This window comes from Strix aluco, chromosome 9 (genome assembly GCF_031877795.1).
Source record: "Strix aluco isolate bStrAlu1 chromosome 9, bStrAlu1.hap1, whole genome shotgun sequence".
In the NCBI taxonomy this organism is placed as follows: domain Eukaryota; kingdom Metazoa; phylum Chordata; class Aves; order Strigiformes; family Strigidae; genus Strix; species Strix aluco.
In genome coordinates this window covers 29,886,871-29,911,023 of record NC_133939.1, presented here as the reverse complement: position 1 = coordinate 29,911,023, position 24,153 = coordinate 29,886,871, and the positions used below count along the sequence as shown (strand labels likewise).

Here is a 24,153-nt window from a genome sequence, read left to right as displayed (position 1 = left end):
ATAGAAAGGCACTTCGTAGCAACTGTTCCTCCATCTGACATGGAGCTGGTCCCCATGAATTGTACCCACAGCTGAAATGCTGGAAACAACCCTGATTTCTGCTTCCAGTTAGATAACCATGCACATCAGTTTCTCTGTGGGTCTCTCCAGTGTGTTCCTTTCCCAACGAGGAATGGCATTGCCTGCAGTTCCAGCTAAAAAAAAAAAGCCACAAACAAGCTAACCCAAAAAACCCTCTCAAATTCACCCCTACCCCCCCCACTTTAAGTGGCTTTCCACCCTCAGCTTACTTAAAAAGCCTTGGAATAGCCCATTCGATTCCCCAAAAGGCTGCCATATACTCAAATGTCTTTTTAGTCTTGCATTCACAGGGAGCAATAGTTCATACACTACTGAGTTGAAATAGGACCCAATTTCAGCTGTTCTTCTAGCAAATGTTTTTAGGACCTAAATACCTTTTCGATCTTGTTGCTACCTCTTAATATTTAGCAAAACATTCTAAAAAGTTATTCCAACACTCCTGGCCAGAGCATAACTTCTTTCTAGTCCTCTATTTAGAGTAGTAGCAATTGGATTTTAGTTCAGAGGTCAGTTTTCTGTGTTGTACCAAGACTGAGCTTTTACAACAAAAACGTTCAGGAAGATCCTCCTTACTGACAGCGTATCTAATGACCTAAATTTCATGTCATTAAAATCTTTTTGGCATTTTGCTGCCTTCCAGAACAAATAAAACAAATAACCTCTTCCCTGCTATTAAGTGCTTTCCAATGAATTTTTTCTGTAGCCACAGAAAGTGATAGTCCTACGTCTCCCACTTTAATACTTAGATGAAATGCAAATACTTAGAATTAATGAAATCTGGCACTAAACAGTCAAGACACTTCTAAAGATAAGGAAGCTGCCAAAACTTTTGATTCACTGCAATGGATGCCATATACATGTAATAATCTACATTAACATTTGGGGTCCTATTCTTAGTTTTAAACAAATGCAACCACTCCCATGCACCCTCAGAAAAAACAGTACAAGTGCACTTCAAAAGATAAAGCTGAAGAGCCAACAAATGCATTCCACTCCCTTGCTTTCAGCTCAGTCTTACCTGTAAGATACAGCTCATGATATCGGATGCAATTTTTGCATGTGGTGTGTCTTCATCTTTTCCAGAAGGCTTCAGGTTGTGCTCAAGACACGACTCCCAGAGCGCCACGAGGGCCTTCCCATGCTTTTCTATGGATGCCGTCTCCCTGATAGCGGTGGTGATGCGAGTGATGCAGATTTCCACCACAGCCTGGTCGTTGTCATTGGTCTGGTAGTCCTGGTTCAAACAAAAAAGACATTTGCCAAAGAACATGCATCCTTTTCAAGGACCCCACAAAATTAGCCTGAAGACATGAAGTTTTTGTAACTGTCCGGTGTCTATTTTCTCACTTCTACCTTTGCAATGAACATTTAGTGTGATTAAACACAGAAATTAGTCATCCTATAGACAATTCACTGTTTTAGGTCTTAATTCTCATTCTTGTAAAGGTTATCAAATTATTTTTTGGTAGTCTGTCTTGAAGCATGGCCTCCTTGACCAGGGAGTGCAAACCACACACCTTAGAACCACTCGCACAGGCCTCTTCTCCCATAACCATCCTAAAACTGAAACTGGAATCGTTATATCCACAACACATATACCCAGATGCAGAGTCCCAAATATTTCACATCATGTCAAGTCCCTGATGTAAAACACAGTTAGTTTCAATTAGTATCAATGTAACATGAACAAAAGTTAATTAAATAGGCTTTATCACAAAATCCTGTAATCCCCCGTAATCACTGACACAGATGCCACGTGGTTGTGAAGCGGCAGTGAAAAGCTGCAGAATATACAATCACCATCCCTCAGTCCCCTATACTGTTCCTAAAAAGTAATGAAGATAAAAGACAGACTGAAGTATAAAAGACAGACTGAAGTATTAATCAAGTCATTGGTTTTCCCAGATAAAGCATGGTCATTTTTAAAGGGCTGGAGCCAAGTTCAGCACTGGTTTGCAGAAGCTCCAGAGTCAGCTTAGGGCTGACAGTGTATCACAGGCAGATTCCACGACGTTTGGGTCTGTCTCAACGCAATTCTCTGCCTTTATTCACTGCTAGCCCTCTACAAGCTTTGCTTGGTGTGACAGAAGAATCCGTGCACTTTTTTAAAAAAGAAACCCACCCTTTTTCTTTTGTATAAGTTTACCTTTTGCTAAAGAAGTGAACAAGTTAACAGCCGCTGGCTGGGACGGCACGAGAGTGAAGCCCTGGGGAGAGTCGTGGTCGCTGGCTGCGGGTGGACACGGAGAGCAGAGCGGGCCCGTCCGTGCTGCTGGGAAACTCCTCACATTTGGGGACAATCCTGTGTCCGAGGCAGCCTGCTGGGACAGCCAGCACGGGGCAGCGCTGGAGCAGGTCCCGAGCTCCAGAGCCCTCTGGTGGGAATGGCCGCTCGGCAGCTCCGCGGTAGGGGATGGCTCTGCAGGATGCTGCAGCTGCTTCACGCAGGCTGGTGTAGGGGTAAAAACGTTTTGTGGGGAATTCAGGCGGGTTTTTTTGTCAAAAACTATATTAGGGGGAATTTGTGGAAAATCCCTGATAACCTGCAGTTAGGTGAGTTGAAGTGTGTCACGAACAGCGGAGGCAATGGCCAAAATAACTTGATTAATATTCTGAAAGACTGTGCAGGTGTAATTGCTGTCAAAAAAATGACTAAAGAGCCAGGGTACAGTGGCTGTCCTGATGGAGGAGACCGTGATCAATGCTCTGAGAGTCAGAGACCCGCACACTGCCAAAACCGACTTCTAAAAATCATATACAATATGAAGTGGCACAAAAGGGCAGTTGTGAGAACATGTATGTGTTGTAACTGAACATCCTAAGGCTCAAAAAAGATTTTCCCTTCCCTTCGGCAGACTGGAAGCAGGAAGGAAAAAGAGTTTTGGTTTTTTTTGGACAGCACTTTCAAAGAGTTTACCAAAATCCATGAGCCTACCATCATTCAGAACATTTTCTGCTGCAAACAGAATACACACTATACATACCTGTAACCTCCTGCTAATCTTTAATACGCCTTAAATAACTATTTAATAAAGATTATGATAAAGATGAACTTGAAATAGCTTTAAAAGAAATCCAGCCTGTGGGAACTGGATTTGGTTACCACATTTTAAAATCTTACACTTTGCTCAGCATTCTTGAGTTTTTTAGAAACTTAAATTGTGCATGTCCCTCCCTTTAAGATTTCATTTATACATACATTTAAACTCATAAAAAATGATTAAGGATGGTGTTTCACTTACCGCAGATGAACTAATTATTCTTATTTGTTCAAGAGCTTCTGAGAGGCTTCCTTCGATTTCAGCATCCTCCAAGGAGAAAAGATCCCCCGCACGTGAAAGGTCCTTTTGTGCCAAAACCAGCCCAAACAGATGATGCATGGCTGCGCTCGCTGCCGCCCAGGCAGGCCTCGGCACACACCATGTGCGTGAACGGCTCAGATGAGGATAGAATGGAAACAATCCCGTGGACTAGTGGTCAATTTAATATGATGAATAAATCTGGGGCACATTTCAAGATTTCCTTGGCCCCAACCTAAAAGGGAAATAAAATTTTAAAAAGGGGGAAATTAGCAAATGCATTGACTGTCATATTCCAGCATAGCAAAGATTTCTAAGTAGTATATATCAGCAGCAAACAGGATCCCATCAGGGACACCCTTAAGCACACACCACAAACTGCACATTGAAGAACCTTTTGCCCTCAAACACCAAATAGCTTAAAATTAGCTAAACAATACATAACTTTTAATAAATAATTCCCAGGTTTTTTTCATTTCAATGCATATCACCCGAGCAGGATGGTGACTGGACTAACCGATAAGGACTACAAACCGCCTTCCTGCGGGCAGTAGCAGAGCAGAGCTAGAGGAGGCAGGTGAAGCAGCTTTGTTTGTTTTCTGGGTTGTTGTGTCTTGATCCCAGAAATACACTATTAGCAAGATTGAGAAGATAATGATTTTTGTTTAGAAAAACAGCCAGTTTTGTTGCCAAAATGATCCCTGCAGTCTTTTCAAGTCATGTGAAAACAAACACTTGGCTGAGCTGAAACTATGCACTTCTTGGCTGGAGAATTTAACAGAAGCTGAGCCAAGTGGGGCCGGGCTCGGCACCATGCACACGCTCATGAAAGAGGACGGTTCTGCACTTGGGCCCCAAAACTCTGGTGTTTAAAGCATCTGCAGAGGAGACATTTGCCTTAATTATAGGAGAAGTTTGGTTTTCTCCACACTTCAGAAGTGCTATTTGTTACTCCAAGACTGCCAGGACTTACGGTTGACATAGAGCTGAGGGATCTGGTGGAGTTGAGAACAGTGTGAGGTTAATGGTTGGACTGGATGATCTTCAAGGTCTTTTCCAACCTAGATGAGTCTGTGACTTGCCTCGTGCTGATGGGTCCCCTCTGCTCACACACCTTTGAAGTGAGGGTCTTCATGGCCAATCTCAGTGCACATGAGAAAGGGACCAGCAGCACAGGGTCCTCCAAGCCCTGAACATCCCATGGGGCTTGGACGTCCTCCTTGGACTTTGCCAAGGCAAGTACAAATCCATGCAGGCAGAAAATGTCTGTCCTTGAGTCTTCTAAGGGTCTCCATGATGGCCCTAGCAGTAGGAATGGGACAAGGGAGGTCCCTCCTCCCTCAGCTCCCCGTTGTACTGCCCTTCTTCCATGCTTTCCCACCAACAACACTCACGATGACAAAGAAACTCAGCAAGAAACTTCAGTCAGAGCTGCAAGGGAAGGGGGCGGTGGAACAGCCTGCTGTTGGTGACCCTACTGAGAAAGGGATGAACCACACAGAGGACATGCACCAGCACTCACAGCAGCCACACTGAGCTTCTGCCAGCCAAAGGGAACACAAAGACACATAGTGCCATGGCCCTCAGGAAGCTGAGGTGCATGTGAAAGGAGAGGTTACAAATGGGAATGCCTCTGCACCCCGGAAAGCTGCTGTTGCACAGCTCAATGACCTCCCCCCCAGCCAAGCTCTGCTCGACGGTCACCTCAAGCTCCCTTTAGCTTTAACTGCATCTGTGTTGGCCATCTTTTAGTACACAAGTGATCATTCTCACTCATTCAACACCAACATCTTCCACACCATCAATATTTTCTCAATGATGAGGCGTGTGGAGATAAACACACCAGAGAAACCACAAAGTAGGCTGTTGGAAAGATATTTTGATTCACAAAACAGCAACTGAACTGAAGTAAACATACTAAATGTAAAGGACATATATATATACACACATATATTATCTGTATACATCTATGACTATCTAGCTGACACAATTATGACATTAAGGTAAGCCTACACTAAATATGATACTCATTAATTCAAGAGTCTGTGTTAACTTCAGATGTTATGCACTGGAAAAGCAGTTGCTAGAACTGGATCACTCTGCCTTTGTTTGTGCACATCACTTACATAACCTAGTCTGTGTTTCCAAAGAGTAAAATTTCCCTGTAGCTTTACATAGAGGAAAGAGAAATGTCTGAGATTTGATATATATTAGCTGAAGTGAAATAGAGGAGAAAAGGGAACGTTATGAAAAACGGTCTATTTGTAAGCTGGACAGAGTGATGAAGAGGCTGGGTAAAAGTGACAAATTAAGGACTCAGTCATCACCACATTTTCCACGCAGACTTGCATTAGATGGACCTGTTATAGCAGCCTATGGCCACGGCCACGCCAATGGCACATGCCAAGTGGGGCAGGTAGAGAGCTCCTGCCTGCTGGAGCACGTGGCAGCTAGCAGCAAGCTCTGCAGATGTGCATCTAACCCAGGTGCAGCTTGACATGAGAACATGTAATAAACCACAAATATTACCTCACAAAACAAAAGCTTTCCCTCTGTGTCCACTTATTTATCTGACACAGAATATTTACTGATTTTTGAGGCTAAGAAGAACTCTACCAAGCACGTCCTCCAGATGTGCCTGTGTGGATTCACAGCCAGCTCCTCTAGGTTCTTCTCTCAAGCTGATGAACAAAGTACTACACTGTCAAACTAGATCGCTTATAATTTTTATTTGAGATGCAGAGTATCCTTAATCCCTGTTACTCTATTTTATGCTATTTTTCAGGAAAAAAAAAAAAAGTAGTAAAATGTCAAATCAGGGAAAAAAACAATGCTGAGAACCTTCTGGAAATCACTCAATGAAACAACCTCTATTTGAATAGCACAAACAGCACCTTGCACTTGATCTGCTGTAAGCCCGTTTGTAAGGGTTTTTTCATTTTCCCAAATCTATCAATATCATTACACAGGATTTATAGTTTGATTATTTGCAACAGGACAGAAGCAGAAAAGAGCAAATAAGATTGCAAACCCTGAAGCACAACAGGCTAGATCCTCCTGACAATTGCTACGGCATGGATCAGCAGTCACCGAACTGAAGGGGATGGTCTAAGTACAGAGGAGATTGGGCCCATTGTACTCATAATTTCTCAAATTCAAAAATAAGAGTAAAAAAAGCCGCAGACGCAAACTGAGGTTTTGGTGGTTTTTTTTTTTTTTTTTTTTTTTTTTTTTTACCTGTTCACGACTCCTACACGACATCCTCAATGATGGTTACAGGTGTGCAAAGCTTGTGACCTTGGAGACAAAGCCTGACCACCCGCTTTGCTCTCTCCTGCTACCTGGGGCAGCATCGGAGGGCACAGCAAGTGGAAAGCGGGGAAGTGGGTGGCAGGCAGTGAACCTGAAGCTGTTAATTGCAGTGCCAGGAGTAAGGCATTTCAGGAATGCAGACTAAAGCAGCCTAAAAGTTACCAGGGGCTCGTCAGGTGACTAAAGGAACCTAAATGCAGAGAGGCCTTATCTCTGAATGAAACGCTCTGTTCCTAGGACAAAATACAAAGCCTACTCCACTTGAGGGCAGTTGTTTTTAATAGAGAAAACAGAACTCTCTGTGTTAGTGGAAAGCTATCCTTCCCTGGGAAGAAGGTAAAAAGAACCTCAGTAAGCTCACACTGCTTGAAAGAAAAAGAACAAGTGAACAAACTTGCTACAGAAGAGATTTTCTGTCCAGAGGAATAAATGCTATCATTCTGGAACCCTTTACATGAATACAAAAGAGGGTCTGAAGTTCGCTTTGGCTTTTAACATTACTCTCATAAGTAGCACGAGAAAATCTGCACACATAATTTAGAAAAATGCTCTAGGAACGAAGATCCATTTGAACCTCCCTTTGATCAGCTGCACTGAAACACAGCAGCCCCTTCTTGGCCTTTCACAAATGATATTCTACTCACCGTGCTTCTGCAGAAGAGTTTCTCAGAAAGGCCCCATTCTCTATCTGATGAGCAGACACCTTTTCTGTAAGTTTTACAGACAACACGAAGGACAATGCAGAAAAACATTTACTTATATAAGCTCTTCGAAATGGAATTATAGCAAATCTTCTTAATCATTGCATTATGTAACAGTGCTGAAAATACTTTCCTTGCATAGGTCTTAAAGGGAGAGAATTGTCCCTGAAATATCTCCTTGCTCACTACAAAGCTGTACTGATCCTACTAATAGGTAGCTGGCACTGAGGAAAAGGAAAGACGTAACACACATGTCTTCTAAAGTGTCATAGGTTTTAATTATTTTTTTTTTTTTAAAAAAGGATCAGGTTGGACAATAAAATTTCTTCAGAGTATGATCCCCGAGATGTCTCATCACCTTGACTTTACATCATCTATCAGTATCTTCTCATTGGGATAGGACAGAGATTACCATACCTGTCAGATCAGCGTCTGAGACAGATCACGCATATATTTGTGTCCCATGTACACGAGCAAGGGAAAAGAGGCAAAGGGTCTTGCCAAAGTTTGTCCATCCTGCGTGGCTCCCCAGCTGCGCAGTGTCTGGGGGGCTGGCAGCAGGGATCCACGGTCAAAGGTGCGAAACAAAGCAGTGACTCCAGCTCTTGTAACGAGCTTCAACTCATCATTATGCAGGAAAAAAAGGCCTCAGCTTGTAACACAGGCCATTTCCACTGGTTCATGGTGGAGTCCCACATCTAATTCAAAGTTTTGATTCTGATTTTTCAACACATAGTTTCCCTTTTCATGACGAGCTGAAAGAGCCATACGTTCCCTGGGACCTTGAAGCTGTTCCCCTCCAAGGTGAGTCTCTTAACTTGCTGGAGGCACAGCATTCTTACCAAAGCTCCTTATCAGAAGCAATCAGAATAAAAGCTAGCCTGACAGGTTTCAGAGCTTGAAGCAATTGAATTGGTCTGTTTGCAAAATAATTCCCCCAATAATAGAAGATTAACAATAAAAATTCCATGTAAAAGGGCAGTTGGACCTAAGGGCATCCAAAAGCCAATTGAACTTTGAGCTAAAAGACAAGTCTTACAGTTTTATCTGGAACTTGGATTCTGCAGAATGACATTAGAAGGACAAAAAAAAAAAAATATCTGTTAAATCAAAGAGGAAGGGGAGAGGATAAAAATTTACAGTGAAGGATATTCTACAAGAAATTAGAATAGTTTCCTTAACTTTCAAAAGACTTGAAATGTAAGTATGGTTGCTTGATTTTATCAGATGGTGCTATCCCACTGAAAACAAAAGTGCAACCTTCAAAGACCTGTGCAATAATATTGTTAATCTAGTTCTATGCTAAGTAACATAAGTCAAGAAAACCCTCACTATATTGAAGAAATTTTAGGAAACACAGGCCACCTAGAGTTCATGTTAAGTGAACCTTATAGCATCTACTAGTTTGCTCCCTGCAAAGCAAGAGGCAATTAAAAACTTACTACACTGTTGAGCCAATCTGTACATGAACTTATGTAACACTGCATTTCAGGAGGTGAAGCATGCACAGCACCAAATCCTGAGCTAACTCACCTCTGCAGCAACATCCATAATCCACTGGCACCTGGGAGAGGCCCTGCAGGCTCTCAAAGCCCCCAGCCAGTTGCAGTTGAATACATCAAGAGATAACGGGCCATGAGTACAAACCATCCCCTTGCTGGAGCCACACCGAGGACAGAGGATACTCCAAACCCAGTGCACTGCCAGGGCTCCCAAGTGAATCCGAGATCCATTCAGCACTTTCCAAACCCCACTCTCCTCTGTGACACTCACGGGTACCACACACGGCTCTCCTCAAATGCCACAGCACAGCTCCCAGCAGGAGCACTTCCAACTGGTGCTTCTTGTTCTGTGCTGAAGGGCCAAGCTACCACAGCAGCCAAGGCTCTTTGGTAAACAAAAGGCAATGCTCATCTCCTGAAGTATTAAAGAAAAAAAATCTAAAAGGTGGAAACTGAGCACCCAGTTCAAAATAGTAACTTAGGTTTAAGTGTCAAGTAAATTACACAGAAGAGGGAGGTGATCTAATTCCCCTTAAATGGAGAGACTTGTGTTAAAGGCTAGAGGTCTTGCTTTACAATGGCCATCTTGGCAAATCACAGCCCAATGCTTTTGACTATCTATAAAGAGGAAAAGAAAAAAAAAAAAAATCAATTTCCTTACCTCGCAGACACGTTGCCATGCTTAATACACTGGATTGTATGAAGTGCTTTGGATGCCTTGGATGAAAGACACTATAGGAAAGCAAAAGCGAAATAGTATTAGTAACTCTTTGCCTTTTCAGCACTCTGTGTGCAGACTATAAAATATCTGCCGCATGATACCTCCAGGAATACAACCGTGGATTTCACCAAACAGGGTTTAATATTTAGGACATGGTCCCATAAAAACCAAACAAGACAGCAGCTCTACTAAACCCTGGGGGAGTTTGTGATGTTATTCACACATGCATGGATTGAACAAAGAGAGGTTTCGATTTCCATTCTCTCTGGGGGTGGGGACAAATGTTTTCAACAACTGCATATTTAGTTTTATTTGACTTTTCCATCAGTAGGAGAAAGATTGGAATCATCTTAAAAGCAAACTTTTATCCTGTGCAAATGGTAGGATTCCCTTATCTTAAAAACCTTCTCCCTCATCTTATAGGAAAGATCTGTTTTTATTAGAAAATTAGAAAAAGTATGCCTCAAACAGTCACAGACGTTTGTAATATCTCCAAGACTGCTGGATATTTCCTTCCCCACATGCACCCAATCCAGGAAAAAAAGAAAGCCGGGATACATTTCCTGGTTATTTTCAGCCTGAAACTTTCCCAAGAACATTCACATATGCGATTTCTGGACAGAATATTGCAAGATATTTCAGAGAACTTTTCCCCTCTGTATTACACTAATAATTCGATTTTTTTTTTTATGTTTGAAAAGCATTTACTCACTAATATAGAGCACTCTTTCAAAACTTTTAAATAAAGTTCTCACATTTTTCAGTGAAAGAAAAGGATTAAAGATTATATTGAAAGAGCATCATTTTCACACAGGGTGAATAGACCACAGCAGTTCCCATGGGATCAGCTGCATATATTTAAACTCTTCCCACAAGACAACCATTGTTTCCTACAAGCCTCTCTGTTTTTTTTTCCTGTCATGACAGGTTTCCACACTTCATGTCGTCTAGAAATCCCATGGATGCTGAGCTGGACCAGATGATGAAACAATAAATTATGAAGTCTACTAATTAGGCTAGGGTTAAAAATGGGGTTTTTTGCTAATGAAACACCTTGCTGCAGTCCTGGGAGCTGTGAACTGACTTGCTCTCAACATCCAGTTCTTATACACAGGGAAGCAGGATTCTTATTGGAGGCAACTGCAAAATAAGCAGAGGAATTGTACAGTCTCTTTTAAGATCCATCTCTTCTACCAGAATTGCGGGACTATACAGCTATCCTCAGTTTGAAGTAAGTTCAGTGTTCTTCCTAGATGTAAACTGGCTTAATCAGTAGGTTTTATAGGTCAGATGCTGCTTAAGGGAACCAGATTTCACAGATCTCCGAGGCAATTTTGGCTGCACAATCCATGTTGAACCCAACTGATGCAGAATGGTAACAATGTACTTATAAACTTGTTAAGTGCTACTTTTGCAAACAGTTTATAACTTGACCAAATTTTTATATATATATACACACACACACACGATAACCTAAGTCCTGTTGAGACAGTTTTCTACAATTTTCAGTATGTAAGAAATCCCAAAGGTTTATATTTGACTGCTGTTTCAGAACACACCAATGCTATATATAACACTTCATAAGACTTAGCATTTTTTAACATCACTAAGACAGATTTGTAAGAATTCCATTTCTACATATCTTCATGATATTAAAATATTATGTGCTAAAATAAACAACACACTGCTAATATGGAATAAATTGCTTCATATAACAAATAGCAACACCCTCATTGTCATGGTGATGCTGTCATAAGATGCTCATTTTCAGGTGTTGTTTAATGAGCTTTCATATCTGTGACAAATTTTCAAGACTGTAGTGATGTCACAGAAAAAACTTGATGTAAAATTTTACAAAATGTATAAATATGTATTTCTGTCTAGAGAGAGGGAAAGGCTGAATGGAACAGAGCATGAGAGGCTACAGGTTAGGGTCTCTGAGATGCCACTCTGGAAGTGAAAATTGGACTAGAGCAAGAAATAAATGCAAAGTCACAGTCCCTCAAAGCCTCCCAAAAGAGCAGTCACCAAACAATCAGTGAACTTCCTAAGGTTCCTCCCAGGTACCTGGCAATCCCCTTCAGTTTCTGTTCAGCACAGGTTTTAACAAGGCCAGCAGCTTCCCCAGCCTGCATTTTCAGAGACCCCCTAACGCGAGGCAAAGTGCCTGCTGAGCACAGGGAGGACAGCGAAACACATCCGAGCCCCAGGGTGAGTCCAGAGCGCTGCCGGAGTAACGCAGGCGCCGCCACACACCACAGCACACAGCCTCTGCTTTTTCTTTCTGTGGCACTTCAGGCTAACTTACAAAGTTTGTCACAATCACTGTAATACATCTATACATATAATAACCACAGTTCCTGCATTCACAGAAAACCCAGTAACAGTCACACCATTAAAGACTACGTTTCCTACACTCTCAAAAACCTCTTGCATTATTTAATATTTGGATCTGCTACTCAACTTCTTTCCATGCAGTCATTTATTCGCTTTTGAAAATGTTACATGAATGCATATTTAAGTTAGTTATTCATACCTCTCAGAAGAGAAACCTCTGAAAAACATTAATAATTGAAGGCAAGTTGTTGCTCTTTAGAGAAATTCTGATAAAATCCATTACAGTTGTCAGTCCCCCTTCCATCCCCCTGTCTCTGGTATGCGAGGCTGCTGGCTGGGTGCACAGCCTTGTCAAACCAACCGTACAGTCTATTCAGTTACCCTGGAGTTGTCATGTGGAATCAAGCAAACAAATATCTTCTCTCCGTTTTCCCCAACTCCGGCACTCAAAAACAGATCAGAACTAATTCTTCACAAAGCTTAACTTCAGCAGCAGCTTGAGCGAAAACGCTCCAAGCTTGATATGGAATTTGAATTAGTTAAAAGGATTTATCAACAGCCAGTGGTTACATTCAGTTAATTAATAACTTGCTTAAGAGTAACGAGGAAATTACAGAAGTTAATATTACTTCTGGGGCCTCTTCTCAGAAGTTGGTGAGAACGCTGGACCCAGCCTTTCAGTGTCTTTGGAGGAAAGATTAGCCAAAAGAAAAATCAGGGAATAGTAGAAGTGGAGGAAATGCATCCTTTCACTTGGCACCCGTTTGCATCTCACCAAATCGTAGAACTACAGCCAGCCCTTCGAGGTGGAACCCCAGGACCTACCTGAGCACCTCCAGAGCTTGGCAGCCGTAGCAGAGAAATGCTTTCCAAATCATTCCAGCAGCACTCTGCACACAAGCTGAACATGTTTTCCTTCCACATTAAGCATGTCTGTATACTTTTCCCCTTAACTTTCCTTTGACAAATAAGTTCCAGATTCCCAACAAATCACCCAGAACTAAAGCCTACCCTACACACAGACCTGAAGGATCTTGGAACTGATACTATGTCCTATGTCCTCCTCTCCTGGGAGAGCACAGGAGCAAACCCACGCTGGGAGTGTCCCAGCACTGACATTTTTCTAATAACAGCCAAAGTAATATCAAATGAACCAGCTCTCAGAACAGCAAAGTGTAAGGTCAAGCACTCTTAGCCAGCTGCTGGACGAAAAGACTGTTTGCCCAAAGATAACAAGAAGGCATGTTTGTAACATTCTTGTTAGGACTTTTGTCCTTTCGTAATACAGAAAAGGTTTATAAATTATACTGTTTAAAAAAATCTGCACCACAGAATACACATTTAGTTATACAAGTCTTCAATTTTGATGGCAAATCCTTCAAATAGCTTTTTTGCTGCTGTTCATTTCACCATGGCCTCTACAACCAAATACAAAATGAATGGTGGGTGAACACATACTTTTAATGATGTTAAGAAAGTCACCATTGTCAGTTTTTAAATAAAATGCAATTGTGTGTTCTCTACATCTTCCTTTTAACTTAGTATATGAAGAATGAAGCTTCCTTCTCTCCTACCTCTACAAAAACCATACAAAAACTTGCAAGCTGATAGCAGAACATAAATATTGTCACTCTAAAAACTTTTCTAAACAAGAGATTTAAAAAACAAGAGTTTCAAAAGGCAGCATGGTCTAACTAGGAGAGCATAAACAAAGGTCTTGGATTTTACTTTTGCATCTGATAACTACTTAAGTCAGTGTACAGTAGGAATTAAGAGGTTGATTCCTTCACTCACTGTGAGCCTGTTTTTGACTTCTAACAACAACAGAAGTAACATTTCCCCCCAGCATCTGACAATCTTTTAATTTTTCATGTAGGAGGAAAAGTAGAACCACAAGCTGGTTTTGTACTTACTCAAACACAACTACACTTGTAGCTAATGAAAGTCCTCAGAAGATTTACATAGAAAAAGTTTTCTAATAACTACGCTGAAAGGATGAGACCAGTGTTGACTCTTGTTAGACAAACCGTTCTCTTAATGTCACGAGGTGGACAGCAGAAAGAGGTTCCCCTTACTCTGAAGTGAATGCACTCTGCTCCCAGAATCATCTGTACAGGGAGAAAGAAAACCAAGATAGACAGCAGGCTGGGGAATATAAGGCAGCAAAGTAAGGATCAGGGAGAGAGACCCAAACAAGCTTTGAAAAGAAGACTGATGGCATTACCTCAGAGGAAGACAGTGACATGGCCCTTTCCCAGCTAGGCACTACGAGCCCTTCCCATCCATACGCTCCCCGCAGCGGTTTGCCAGCATCATCCTTTACAACCCTGACACAGTCATACCTTAATTTTTTTGCTTCTACTTTTTCAGCAATGAATTCATTGCTATAAATCACTTATGTCACTAAGACAATGAAATCTTAGCTAATACAAGATGGCACGTGAAAGAATACAGCAGGAAGACTCACTTGAGGCACCCAGCGCAGTCGTAAAAGTTCTCTGACTTTCCTCTTGCTGCTTATAAAAATTGTAATCAACTGCACAGAGAAGCAAGAAGTTACCACTGGACCAGAGTATGCTTGGAAAGACAAATGAAGTCAGGGACAGCAACTCACAACTCTCATGCACATGGTAAGCAATGTGTTGTACTAAGGCAAACCAAGATACTGTGATAATAAGGCCAAAAGCTTTACACATATATTTCACTATCTGGAAAAGGAGAATTTACCTTAGGAAAATAGTTTTTTCCATCCTAGAAAAAACCCCATTGTTTTTAACTTTTATTATAATAGCTACAATGAATTTATGTCCTTTTTAAACAAAGCCCTGAAAATATTTATTTTGTTAGACTTTTTAAAATAAACATCTTGTTAGGAAAGAGACATACTATTGTTCTCTCTCTGACTAATTGGTGGAGAGAAACAGAATATTCCATATTCATTGCATTTAGCCTAAATGAGTCATGTTATCTTCTACCCAGACAAAGCATTTTAATTTTAATAACGACAATGCTGACAGCTACAATACTGTTCTTGCAGAAGTTTGCTTGTAAATAATTAACAATTGTTGTATAATGACAGTGGGTTTTTTGATAGCTCTATTAATTTCACAGTCAGGCTGGAGTCTCTTTAATTTAGGGTATTCATAAAAATTCAACCCTCTCCCAACCTACTAACAGAAAAGGCTAATGGAAAAAACAGGTTTACGTTCCTGCAGTCTGTCTTGATGCCAAAAATCTGTTGTACACCAGGAGTCAGCCATGGAAAACCAAGGAGAATAGTATAGAAATCACAGATCATACCTCCAAAGGGTTTACATGTTTAACTTCAAAATCGGATAATTATCAGTCAAAGTCTCCATTGCAATAAATAAATTCACAGAGCACAATCCTGCTCCGTGTTGTAGGACATGGTGGTGGCACTGTCAGAGGACAGAGTCACACAGGATGGGGCACCCCCTCTTATTGTCCTTTCAATACGCACACTCATGCCTCAAAATCTTGCCAAGCAAGACACCTCTTAATGTTCCCCTAATCCACTAATTTTTAAAACCTGGCAACATTCCTCTGATTCTGAGGGAATCAACAAGGATACAAACACCTTGAGGGCCATGAAAATGTTTCCTGTGTAAGCAAGTTCTTTATCACATGCCATATAGTTCACTAAGTCACAGCTACATCTTTTACATACATATTAGGAATTTTGTCCAAGAATTGCAGAACTGGATGCAATGTTTCCCCTTCCACAATAGGAGACATCCAAATTATTGATTTTTTTTCCCCTTCAGATAACACATCCTGGTGAGGATGAAATATTTCACTCCAGAAATAAGAGAGCCTCTGAAGTTAACAGAGAGACTCTTACTGTCATTAGAGGGATCTATAGTCTTTTGTTCTCCCAGTGGGTATTTCCTAAAGTTACCTTATGCCCATTTGCTGTCCCAGACAAGGAAGTGGATAATGACACAGAGATTCATGAAGTAGTCTTTGGTTTCTATATGGACCAGGTAACAAGAAGCATTTTTGGGCCATGCATTTGGCTGGCAGCAGCCCAATATTTAGTGTACTTTCATGGTTTGATCCACTAAGTGCGTTATTCAGGATTGTAAACTGTCCTGCCAAATAAAATATATTAGATGTCAGCCTAAGATTTCTATCAAATTCCATATTAATTACTAAAGCTATTTTCTAACTATTCTAAATTTTGTTTTCCATCCTAAGTATTGCTTATACTCCAGCACTGGCAGAGCACAGCAATCTTGTTTGGCACTTTTAGAGGAGCTGTTTAATTCAAATAAAGGCCAAACCCTGTGTACCAAAGTCAAAGCTTCCGTTGAAATTAAAAGAGGCTTTCCCCAAGTGAAGTCAAAAAACTGTAGGATTTGACCCAAAGTCTCAGAAGAGGTAGACCCTGCCTCAGTACTGTAGCTGTTTGTTAGTCAGGTTTGTAGGTGGTTATTGCCTGGCAGCCCTATCTTGTAACAATACACAGAGCTCATTATCAGCTGCACTGCTCCAAAAGGCTCATCTGCATCACAAAAGACAACGTCTGCTGCGCATCTAGGTGCCATCCCGTTGATAAAATGTATCAGAAATGGAAAAAGTTTGCATACTCATTTCTTTATAGCCACTGCTGTTCTGGAGACAGTTCCAAAATACTCATAGGCAACCAACAAATGTCCCTGCAGGTCCCTCTGACAGTGCTAGAGATGCTCTGCAGCCTCCCTTGCTGTGATGGACAAGCTGCAAACACACCCCATCTCTTTTTTACATATACACATGCATGCACACACACTCTCACATTCCCATTTTGCATATCAGATACCATTTTCATTAACCACCTGCATCATTTTCCCATTGAACTGCATATTTTATTACTTCAGGCATCTATTTCCATTCACTCTGTATCCCGCATACAGGGCTTCCTTAATTGAGCTGCATAGTTTATGAACTGTGCTAATTGAGCTGCATAACTCCACTGCTGAGTTTTTATACTGCACCAAGCAGAATATCGAGTGCTGGATTTGTGCCACTAGAGTTACAAGTTCTGCAAGCAGAGGAGTACTTCAACGGGTCTGCTGGATTTTTCACTTCTTAGATATCTATATGTTTTTTCTACTTTGCTATACCCAACTATAAGGTTGAAAGGTTGAAATCTGCATTTGGCTTAAGCAAATATCCTTTTTTTTTTTTTGTTAAGGATAGCCAGGACAAATGAATTAAACTGTTGATGACAGCTCAAGTAACCCTTGCATTCTGCCCCTGAGAGCAGAAGTCAAGAAAACTCACCCTTAGAGAGCAAAGGCAGCTACTCCCACACAGAAGAAAAACTGCCTGACCACAAGGGACTGTTCCAAGAGGTGCTCACACTCCTGGTTTCTGGTTTAGAGCCAGAAGGCTTTAAAAGGGTCCTAGAAGCAGGAAGGAAAAGCGGTATTGATAAGTAACCATGAGGACGTGCTGTTCTCAGCTGCCACCAGTTAAGAGCTCAGCCCTCAGGACATGCCTGCTGCAGAGAGACACAGCGTCTGGAGCCAAGACCGGTTCTGCCCAGCATCCAGCTGTTTCCCATCCTAATTAAGTCTATAGGCTAACAGTGATTATTAATATTAAACACCTACCCTCTGAAGCTACTAATGACACCAGCTAATCCGTACCATAGACCCACATTTAAAATCAATACAGGCATTTATGCTAACTTACAAGAAAGAGAAGCAGCATGTGCAATAGGCTGTGCTTTCTTGTGCACAGGTTCTCCTCTTGGAGAGAGATAGATGCCACGGGAAGAGCCAGCATTTAAAAAAAAAAACACTAAAACATCTGTTCAGATGCTTAATAAGCTGACCATCGTTAATGTTGTACCTCACAGATGAGCACAATGCTTTGAAAGATAAACAAGAGGAATAGTACTTCCACCAGAAACTCTAATTTTAATAATGGCATCAGAGCTAAGTAGAGGCAGTTATTTGGAGGCTTGAGGAAACCAGTCAACAGGAAAAAAGAAAAAAAAAAAGAGCAGCACCTCATGGAACAAGTTGTTTCAATTAATTAATATCAACACTAATATGGCTATCTAAATGCCTTTCCAGGACAAAGTTTTGTTTGCTAGAGTTGTATAAGAAAGCCTCTGTATAAATAAGTGAGCATGAAACCATAGAAATGCAGGATTAGAAAATCCTCAAGAGACTGTCTCACCTACCTCCTTACTTTGAGGCAAGAGCTGTCAAGTCCAGGCACACCTGATGTTTGTTCTGATCTTGCTTCCCTAAGCAAAGCTTTTCAACACCTCATAATTAGGAATTTACCCAGCAGCCAAAGACTTCTTCCTATTCTGACAGAAACAGATGACAGATCACTGTTTTGTGATTTGACTTTATGATTCTTTGCTCTCTCAAAACATCTTTTGGAGCAAACATCTCTTTCAGCTTCTCACTCTTCTCATATTTTCATGCTTTTTTTCATTCTTGTTGAATCTCCTCTGGACTCTCTGTTCTGGAATGCCTCAGCCCTTTTCCTCAGGCCTGGACTGGGCACCCGCAGGGTATCAGGATGCTCCAGCCCTCTGTCTCCATGCCCAGGGAGGCTGGCACACAGCTGAAACCTCCCTGCCCCAGCTCCTGGCCACAAAAGCAGCTTTGACTCTTGCAGCATGGTCAGAACACCCAGTTTGATTTATTATCCTGCACCAGCTGCAGTGATCAAGCACAGGGCTGCCAACAGGTACCCCCAGCCAGCACATTTTATCAGCTCCCCATCCTGTTTCCTGGCCATCCCCTTCACCTCCCTTCCTCTGCCTTGTGTGTGCCTGGCTGTACGCAAAATTAGCATTTCTATCACTATTATCCAGGTAAACCCGGTTTTATATAGTATTACAGCTACAGCTGGCCTTACAAGAGCCCCAGCAGGTCCCCAAAAAGTTCAATCACTTCCCTAATGGCCCCTCTTAACCAGCTGTGCAGTCCAGCCCTCCCCATACCTGTCACTTTTGGGAGCTTCTCACCCCGTTATCTGTCACATCTGGCAATCCCACACCTCGTGCCCAGTGCTCTTCCACGTCCTGGTCACTTGGCTTAACCCCAGGCCAGAACCTGAGCAAAATTTGCCTCACAGAATTTTCATGACCTGTTTCTTTGTGGTTTTTTTTTTTTTTTTGTTAGAGTTTGTTTGTGGGGTTGGGTTTTTTTTGGGTGGTACCACTCTACCTGTTGTCTTTTTCCTTACACATTCCCCCTCCTACTCCACAGACTTGGCACACAGCCAACAGCAGAGGCTCCGGTATGAAACGAACTCCCTGAATTTTCAAAACGTATTGCAGAGAAGCCATTTTTCTCTCATAAACTAAAAATTTAAACCAATAGTCTCTGCAACCGTAAGTCAACATCTGATCCTTTGTGTCCAAAATGTGGTTGTCAGTTTTTCCCCAGCAGGTCTGAATTTATCAAATAGTGAGGTGTACACGTTGCATTAAAATCAAGTAATAGAAAATTCAGTGTTCACCTTTCAAGCCCAACTCAGTAGTAAACCGATTCAATTTTGCTGTCAATTACATTAGGGAGAAAAAGGAGAAAATAGAAAAAAAATCAGATTAATGTGTTCTGAGATAAATGGTATTTCAGGTAAGTTTAGTCTTACTTTTGAAAGGTGCAAACTCATCTCATACATCTACATGGAGAACTCTGCAGAACACCTGGAAGGCTCAACACCAAAACAGTTACATCATCACCTAACTGTATTAGGGTTTCCTTTTTCTTTTCCTCAGTAGTACTCAGGGGACAAGACAAGCATTTAGGCTTGGACCTGAAATTCCCATACCCAGCCTAACTGACTTTAACCATAAAGGTAATTTTCTGCCAATTGTCAGGTTAGATTGCCCCTTTAGTCTTCCTCATCAGACTGCAAATAGGTGATGCTCTCTCTTCTTGGAAGGACAAGAATTAAAGAAAGAAAAGATGTGGAGAAAGATTGAAACCCATACAAGCTAGAGGTATAGGAAACGTTGTTAGGAGGTACCAGATCTTAAGTCGACAGATTCCTGAATTTAACTTTAACCATACAAGTAACAGTCTTGTTCTTTTTAATTGCTAATTGCCCCAGTTCACAGAGTCAGAGAAGCACAGGATGGTTGAGATTGGAAAGCACCTCCGGTGCTCATCTAGTCCAAGCCCCTGCTCAAAGCAGGGTGATACTTCCTACCAGGTTTAGACTGGCTCTTAGGAAGTATTTCTTTCCAGAAGGGGTTGTTGGGCGTTGGAATGCCAACGGGCATGGAGTCCCCATCCCTGGAGGGGCTGAAGAGTCGGGTTGACCCAGCGCTGAGGGATCTGGTGGAGTTGGGAACGGTCAGTGTGAGGTTCATGGTTGGACTGGAGGATCTTCAAGGGCTTTTCCAACCGAGATGATTCTGAGCCAGAGCAGGTTGGTCAGGGCCACCTCCAGCTGGACTCTGAACATCTCCAAGGATGAGGAGTGCACAGCCCCTCTGGCCAACCTGTCCCGGTGTTTGACCTTCCCCACAGTAAGAGTTTTTCCTTACATTTAACTGGCATTGTCTGTATCTCTCTTATGCCACTGCTTTCTGTCCTGTCACTGGATGCTGCTGAGAGGAGCCTTGCTTCACTCCTTCCCATCGGGTATTTATTGATAAGATCTCCCCGAGCCTTCTCTTCCCCAGCAGTCTCAGCTCTCTCAGCCTCTCCCTCTATATCAGACATTCTCACCCTCTCACCACCTTCATGTCTTTTCACTGGACTCACTCCAGTACGTCCCTGTCTTTGCTCTTTGCTGGTCCCAGCACTCCAGATGTATCTCACCAGAGCTGAGCAGAGAGGAAGGATTCCCTCCCTCAAGCAATGGGCAACACTCTGCCTAAGGCAGCCCCGTGCGCTGTTCTCTGCACCAAGGGCACATCACTGAAAGTCCTCTGTATCCCTAAACTGTGTAGACACTGGTTCAGCTTTCCACACATTGTTCTCAAATCTTTGCATTCACTGCTTCTGAGAATCAGGCTTTCCAACAATATAAGCAGGCACCACAGGGAAAAGTCATGGCTGTCACAGCTGGACTCAACCTCATTACAACAAGTAAGACAGGAATGTGATACTGGTATTGCAATACACAGTGACTTACAAGAGAAAAATAATTGGTATTCTAGAGTTAAAACTGATCAAACTGAACTGTCAGCCTTACCTGGAAGTTTTCTGATGCTTAAATAAATCTTCCCCAATTCCACGTTCTCATTAATTCTTGCAAAGAAACTCTTTCCTACTGATTACCGGAATAATATTCTGACAAGAGAGAGTAAAAAAGAACAACATTTTCTTGTCTAAATAATATCCAATATCAGTTCCATTTATCACAACTCATTAACAGAAAAAAAACTGTAAAGCCTTCCTGAATGTCTTCAAATCTGACTGATTTCATTAGCATTATTTCACCTTAAAAATTTTAAAATCTACTTCAAATTTGCAGTCTAATAGTACCTTCACCCACCCTATATTATGCTCCCAGAAAAGGGTTTAATGTCATGCACATATACAGACCAAGGACTTTTTTATTTTAATGGCAAGGCAACAAAGAAATTCACTTAATGACAAGTTCTTGGACTAATGTATTATTCATTTTGTTATGTGACAGTAGAACAAAATTGTATCCATAAATATATAATGTTGTACACCACTTTTTAATGTAGTTTACATTTATGAAATAATTGGCTGTCTTTCACCACATTATCCTCTCTTTATTCACCTTTTTTTTTAAGGGGATGTCATAAAATGCAGTTCGTGTCATAGAAGATGCCTTCATTCCAGGAACAGAGACAGCAACTGGCCTGGATAAACCTATGAATTTCAACCTCTGTTTCTGAAAATGTTTTCTAGTCTCTGGAAGGATTTGGAGGTATTTTTACAGTGCTTTTTTCCCATATAAATTGCTACTTTACTCCTTTTGCCTTGCAATTAACCTTATGTATTTTTAAGTGTATGAACTCATTTGAGGTCAACATTGTATCTAACCATCAGCATACTTATGTTCACGTATTTAATGATACGTGGGGTTTTGACTTAAATAATAAGAATACTCACACCTCCTTCCTCGGGATCCACAATCAAGGCAAGCCACGAGCAGAGAGATGTCTCAGCACAGGCCCTTGCAGGCAGGGCTCAGCCTTGCAGAGCTGGGTGCAGGCAACACCGGCCACCAAGGGTCCCAGGAGGGTCAAAGGGTGAACCACATCCAGATACACCCGCGGAGTCCAGCCAGGACCACCAGGAGATGAGGCCAGAGACAGGACCAGTGATGGACCAGGTCCAAAGTCCATCCAGGAAACAGGGCTGGATGTGAGCTGTACACTGCCCACACGAAGGGCCCATCCTGGAGCCAAGCTGCTCCAAGCATCAGTCTGGGGGACTCAGCTCGAGCTGAGCTGGGGCCCCTGGGCTGGTGTGGGGGGAGGCCCCAGGAGATGCTGGTCAGGGCCATCAAGGCCTGTCTGTGCCCTCAGGGCACAAACACTTTCCAGGTTCCATTACCTGTTTGCTCAAATTTTGTTTGCCTTCATAAATCTGCATTTGCGGATTATTTTATCCTCTCCAGTCACCTGCGTGGTCTCTCCAGTTACTGCCTGCTTCAGGTTCACATCCAGTTCTGGGTTCAGTACAACACGGGTTCCTTACACTGAGAGGGCTTTTCTTTAGGCACTGGGGAGTGGGAGGAAACGAGTCCTCTGCCAGCACAGCGGCTCCTTCCAGCCTGCTCCCTTCTTCTACCGTGCTGCACCAGCCATGAGACCCAATTCTGTCTACACAGGTGAGGAGACTCCAGCTCTGCAACAACAGGCACCACCTGAGCAGCCCAGCCAAAACATTGCACATGGGTCGGGGCAACGCCAAGCACAGATACAGGCTGGGCAGAGTGAGCGGCCCTGCCGAGAAGGACTTGGGGGTGTTAGTGGATGGAAAATTGACTGTGAGGCAGCAACATGCACTCACAGCCCAGAAAGCCACCCACGTGCTGGGCTGCATCCAGAGCAGTGTGGGCAGCAGGGCGAGGGGGGAGATTCTCCCCCTCTACTCCGCTCTTGTGAGACCCCCCTGCAGTGCTGGGTCCAGCTCTGGGGGCACCAACAGCAGAAGGACACGGACATGCTCGAGCGGGGCCAGAGGAGGCCACGAAGATGATCGGGGGCGGGGGGGGGGGCTGGAGCACCTCCCCTGTGAGGACAGGCTGAGAGAGTTGGGGGGGTTCAGCTGGAGAAGAGAAGGCTCCGGGGAGACCTTAGAGCAGCCTCCCAGGACTGAAAGGGGCTACAGGAAAGGCGGGAGGGACTCTTGATCAGGGGGTGTGGGGATGAGGGGTAATGGGTTTAAACCGACAGAGAGCAGATTTAATTGAGATCTAAGGAAGAAATTCTCCCCTGTGAGGGTGGTGAGGCCCCGGCACAGGTTGCCCAGAGAAGCTGTGGCTGCCCCCTCCCTGGAAGGGTTCAAGGCTGGGTTGGATGGGGCTTTGGGCAACCTGGGCTAGTAGAAGGTGGCCCTGCCCAGGGCAGGGGGGTGGGACTGGATGGGCTTTAAGATCCCTTCCAGCCCAAACCATTCTACGATTGTGAGGCATGTAACAAAACCTATTCCTTCCACAAGTCTGTATGCTACTAAAAATTTCACAAATCTGCATGCTTTTGCCCATTGACAACAGATGAGTCTCATGGACATAAACAGGGAATTTCACAGCGCCAGACAAATGCTGCTCAACTGCCAAAACCAACACTGAATCACTGCTTGAGCAGCAATTAAACTAGAACAATGCAGATACCCAGAGCCTTCCTTTAATCGCTCTCCCAACTCTGTGTTAATTAGCTAGGCTGCAGTAACTACAGAAATGATGAGCTTATATGAGAATAAAAAGTAAAATTATATTAAAAATTCAGTAAATTATACAACACTCTTTCCTATCGAAATATTTTAAAATATTCATGTCCGAAAGTACATACCCTACAAAGATCTCAGGATTGTACATTAGACATCTCCGTACCGCGGATCACTAACTGCCATTACTGATCAAATTAAAAGGTGGCGTTCAAGAGCTGCCAAGGCTCGGCAAGTCCAGCGGGCACTAACACTGCAGCGGAAAGGTCACCGCGGTGTTTATGGGGCGGCCAGAGGGGAGGCCGGGCTTGTGAAGGCCACATCGGCCTCAGCCCTGAGGTA

At 42.7% G+C, this 24,153-nt stretch overlaps 1 protein-coding gene across 5 annotated transcripts in view; it reads right to left on the bottom strand.

Annotated features, from left to right (window-relative positions):
- The window catches only part of VEPH1 (ventricular zone expressed PH domain containing 1), a 98,396-nt gene extending 77,218 nt beyond the window's left edge, over nt 1-21,178 (bottom strand). For 2 of the 5 annotated variants that reach the window (XM_074834375.1, XM_074834376.1), the window contains exons 1-4: nt 12,153-12,420; nt 9,557-9,627; nt 3,324-3,615; nt 1,100-1,315 (exon numbers count right to left, since the gene is read on the bottom strand). In XM_074834375.1, the coding sequence (XP_074690476.1) occupies nt 1,100-1,315; nt 3,324-3,461 (354 nt within the window). In that variant the 5' untranslated portion in view covers nt 3,462-3,615; nt 9,557-9,627; nt 12,153-12,420. Of the gene's footprint in view, nt 1-1,099; nt 1,316-3,323; nt 3,616-9,556; nt 9,628-11,683; nt 11,806-12,152; nt 12,421-17,239; nt 17,362-18,149; nt 18,282-21,136 lie in introns of those variants that run through there. The other 3 variants (XM_074834373.1, XM_074834372.1, XM_074834374.1) reach the window with 3 other exon arrangements.
- Nucleotides 21,179-24,153: the final 2,975 nt, after the last annotated feature.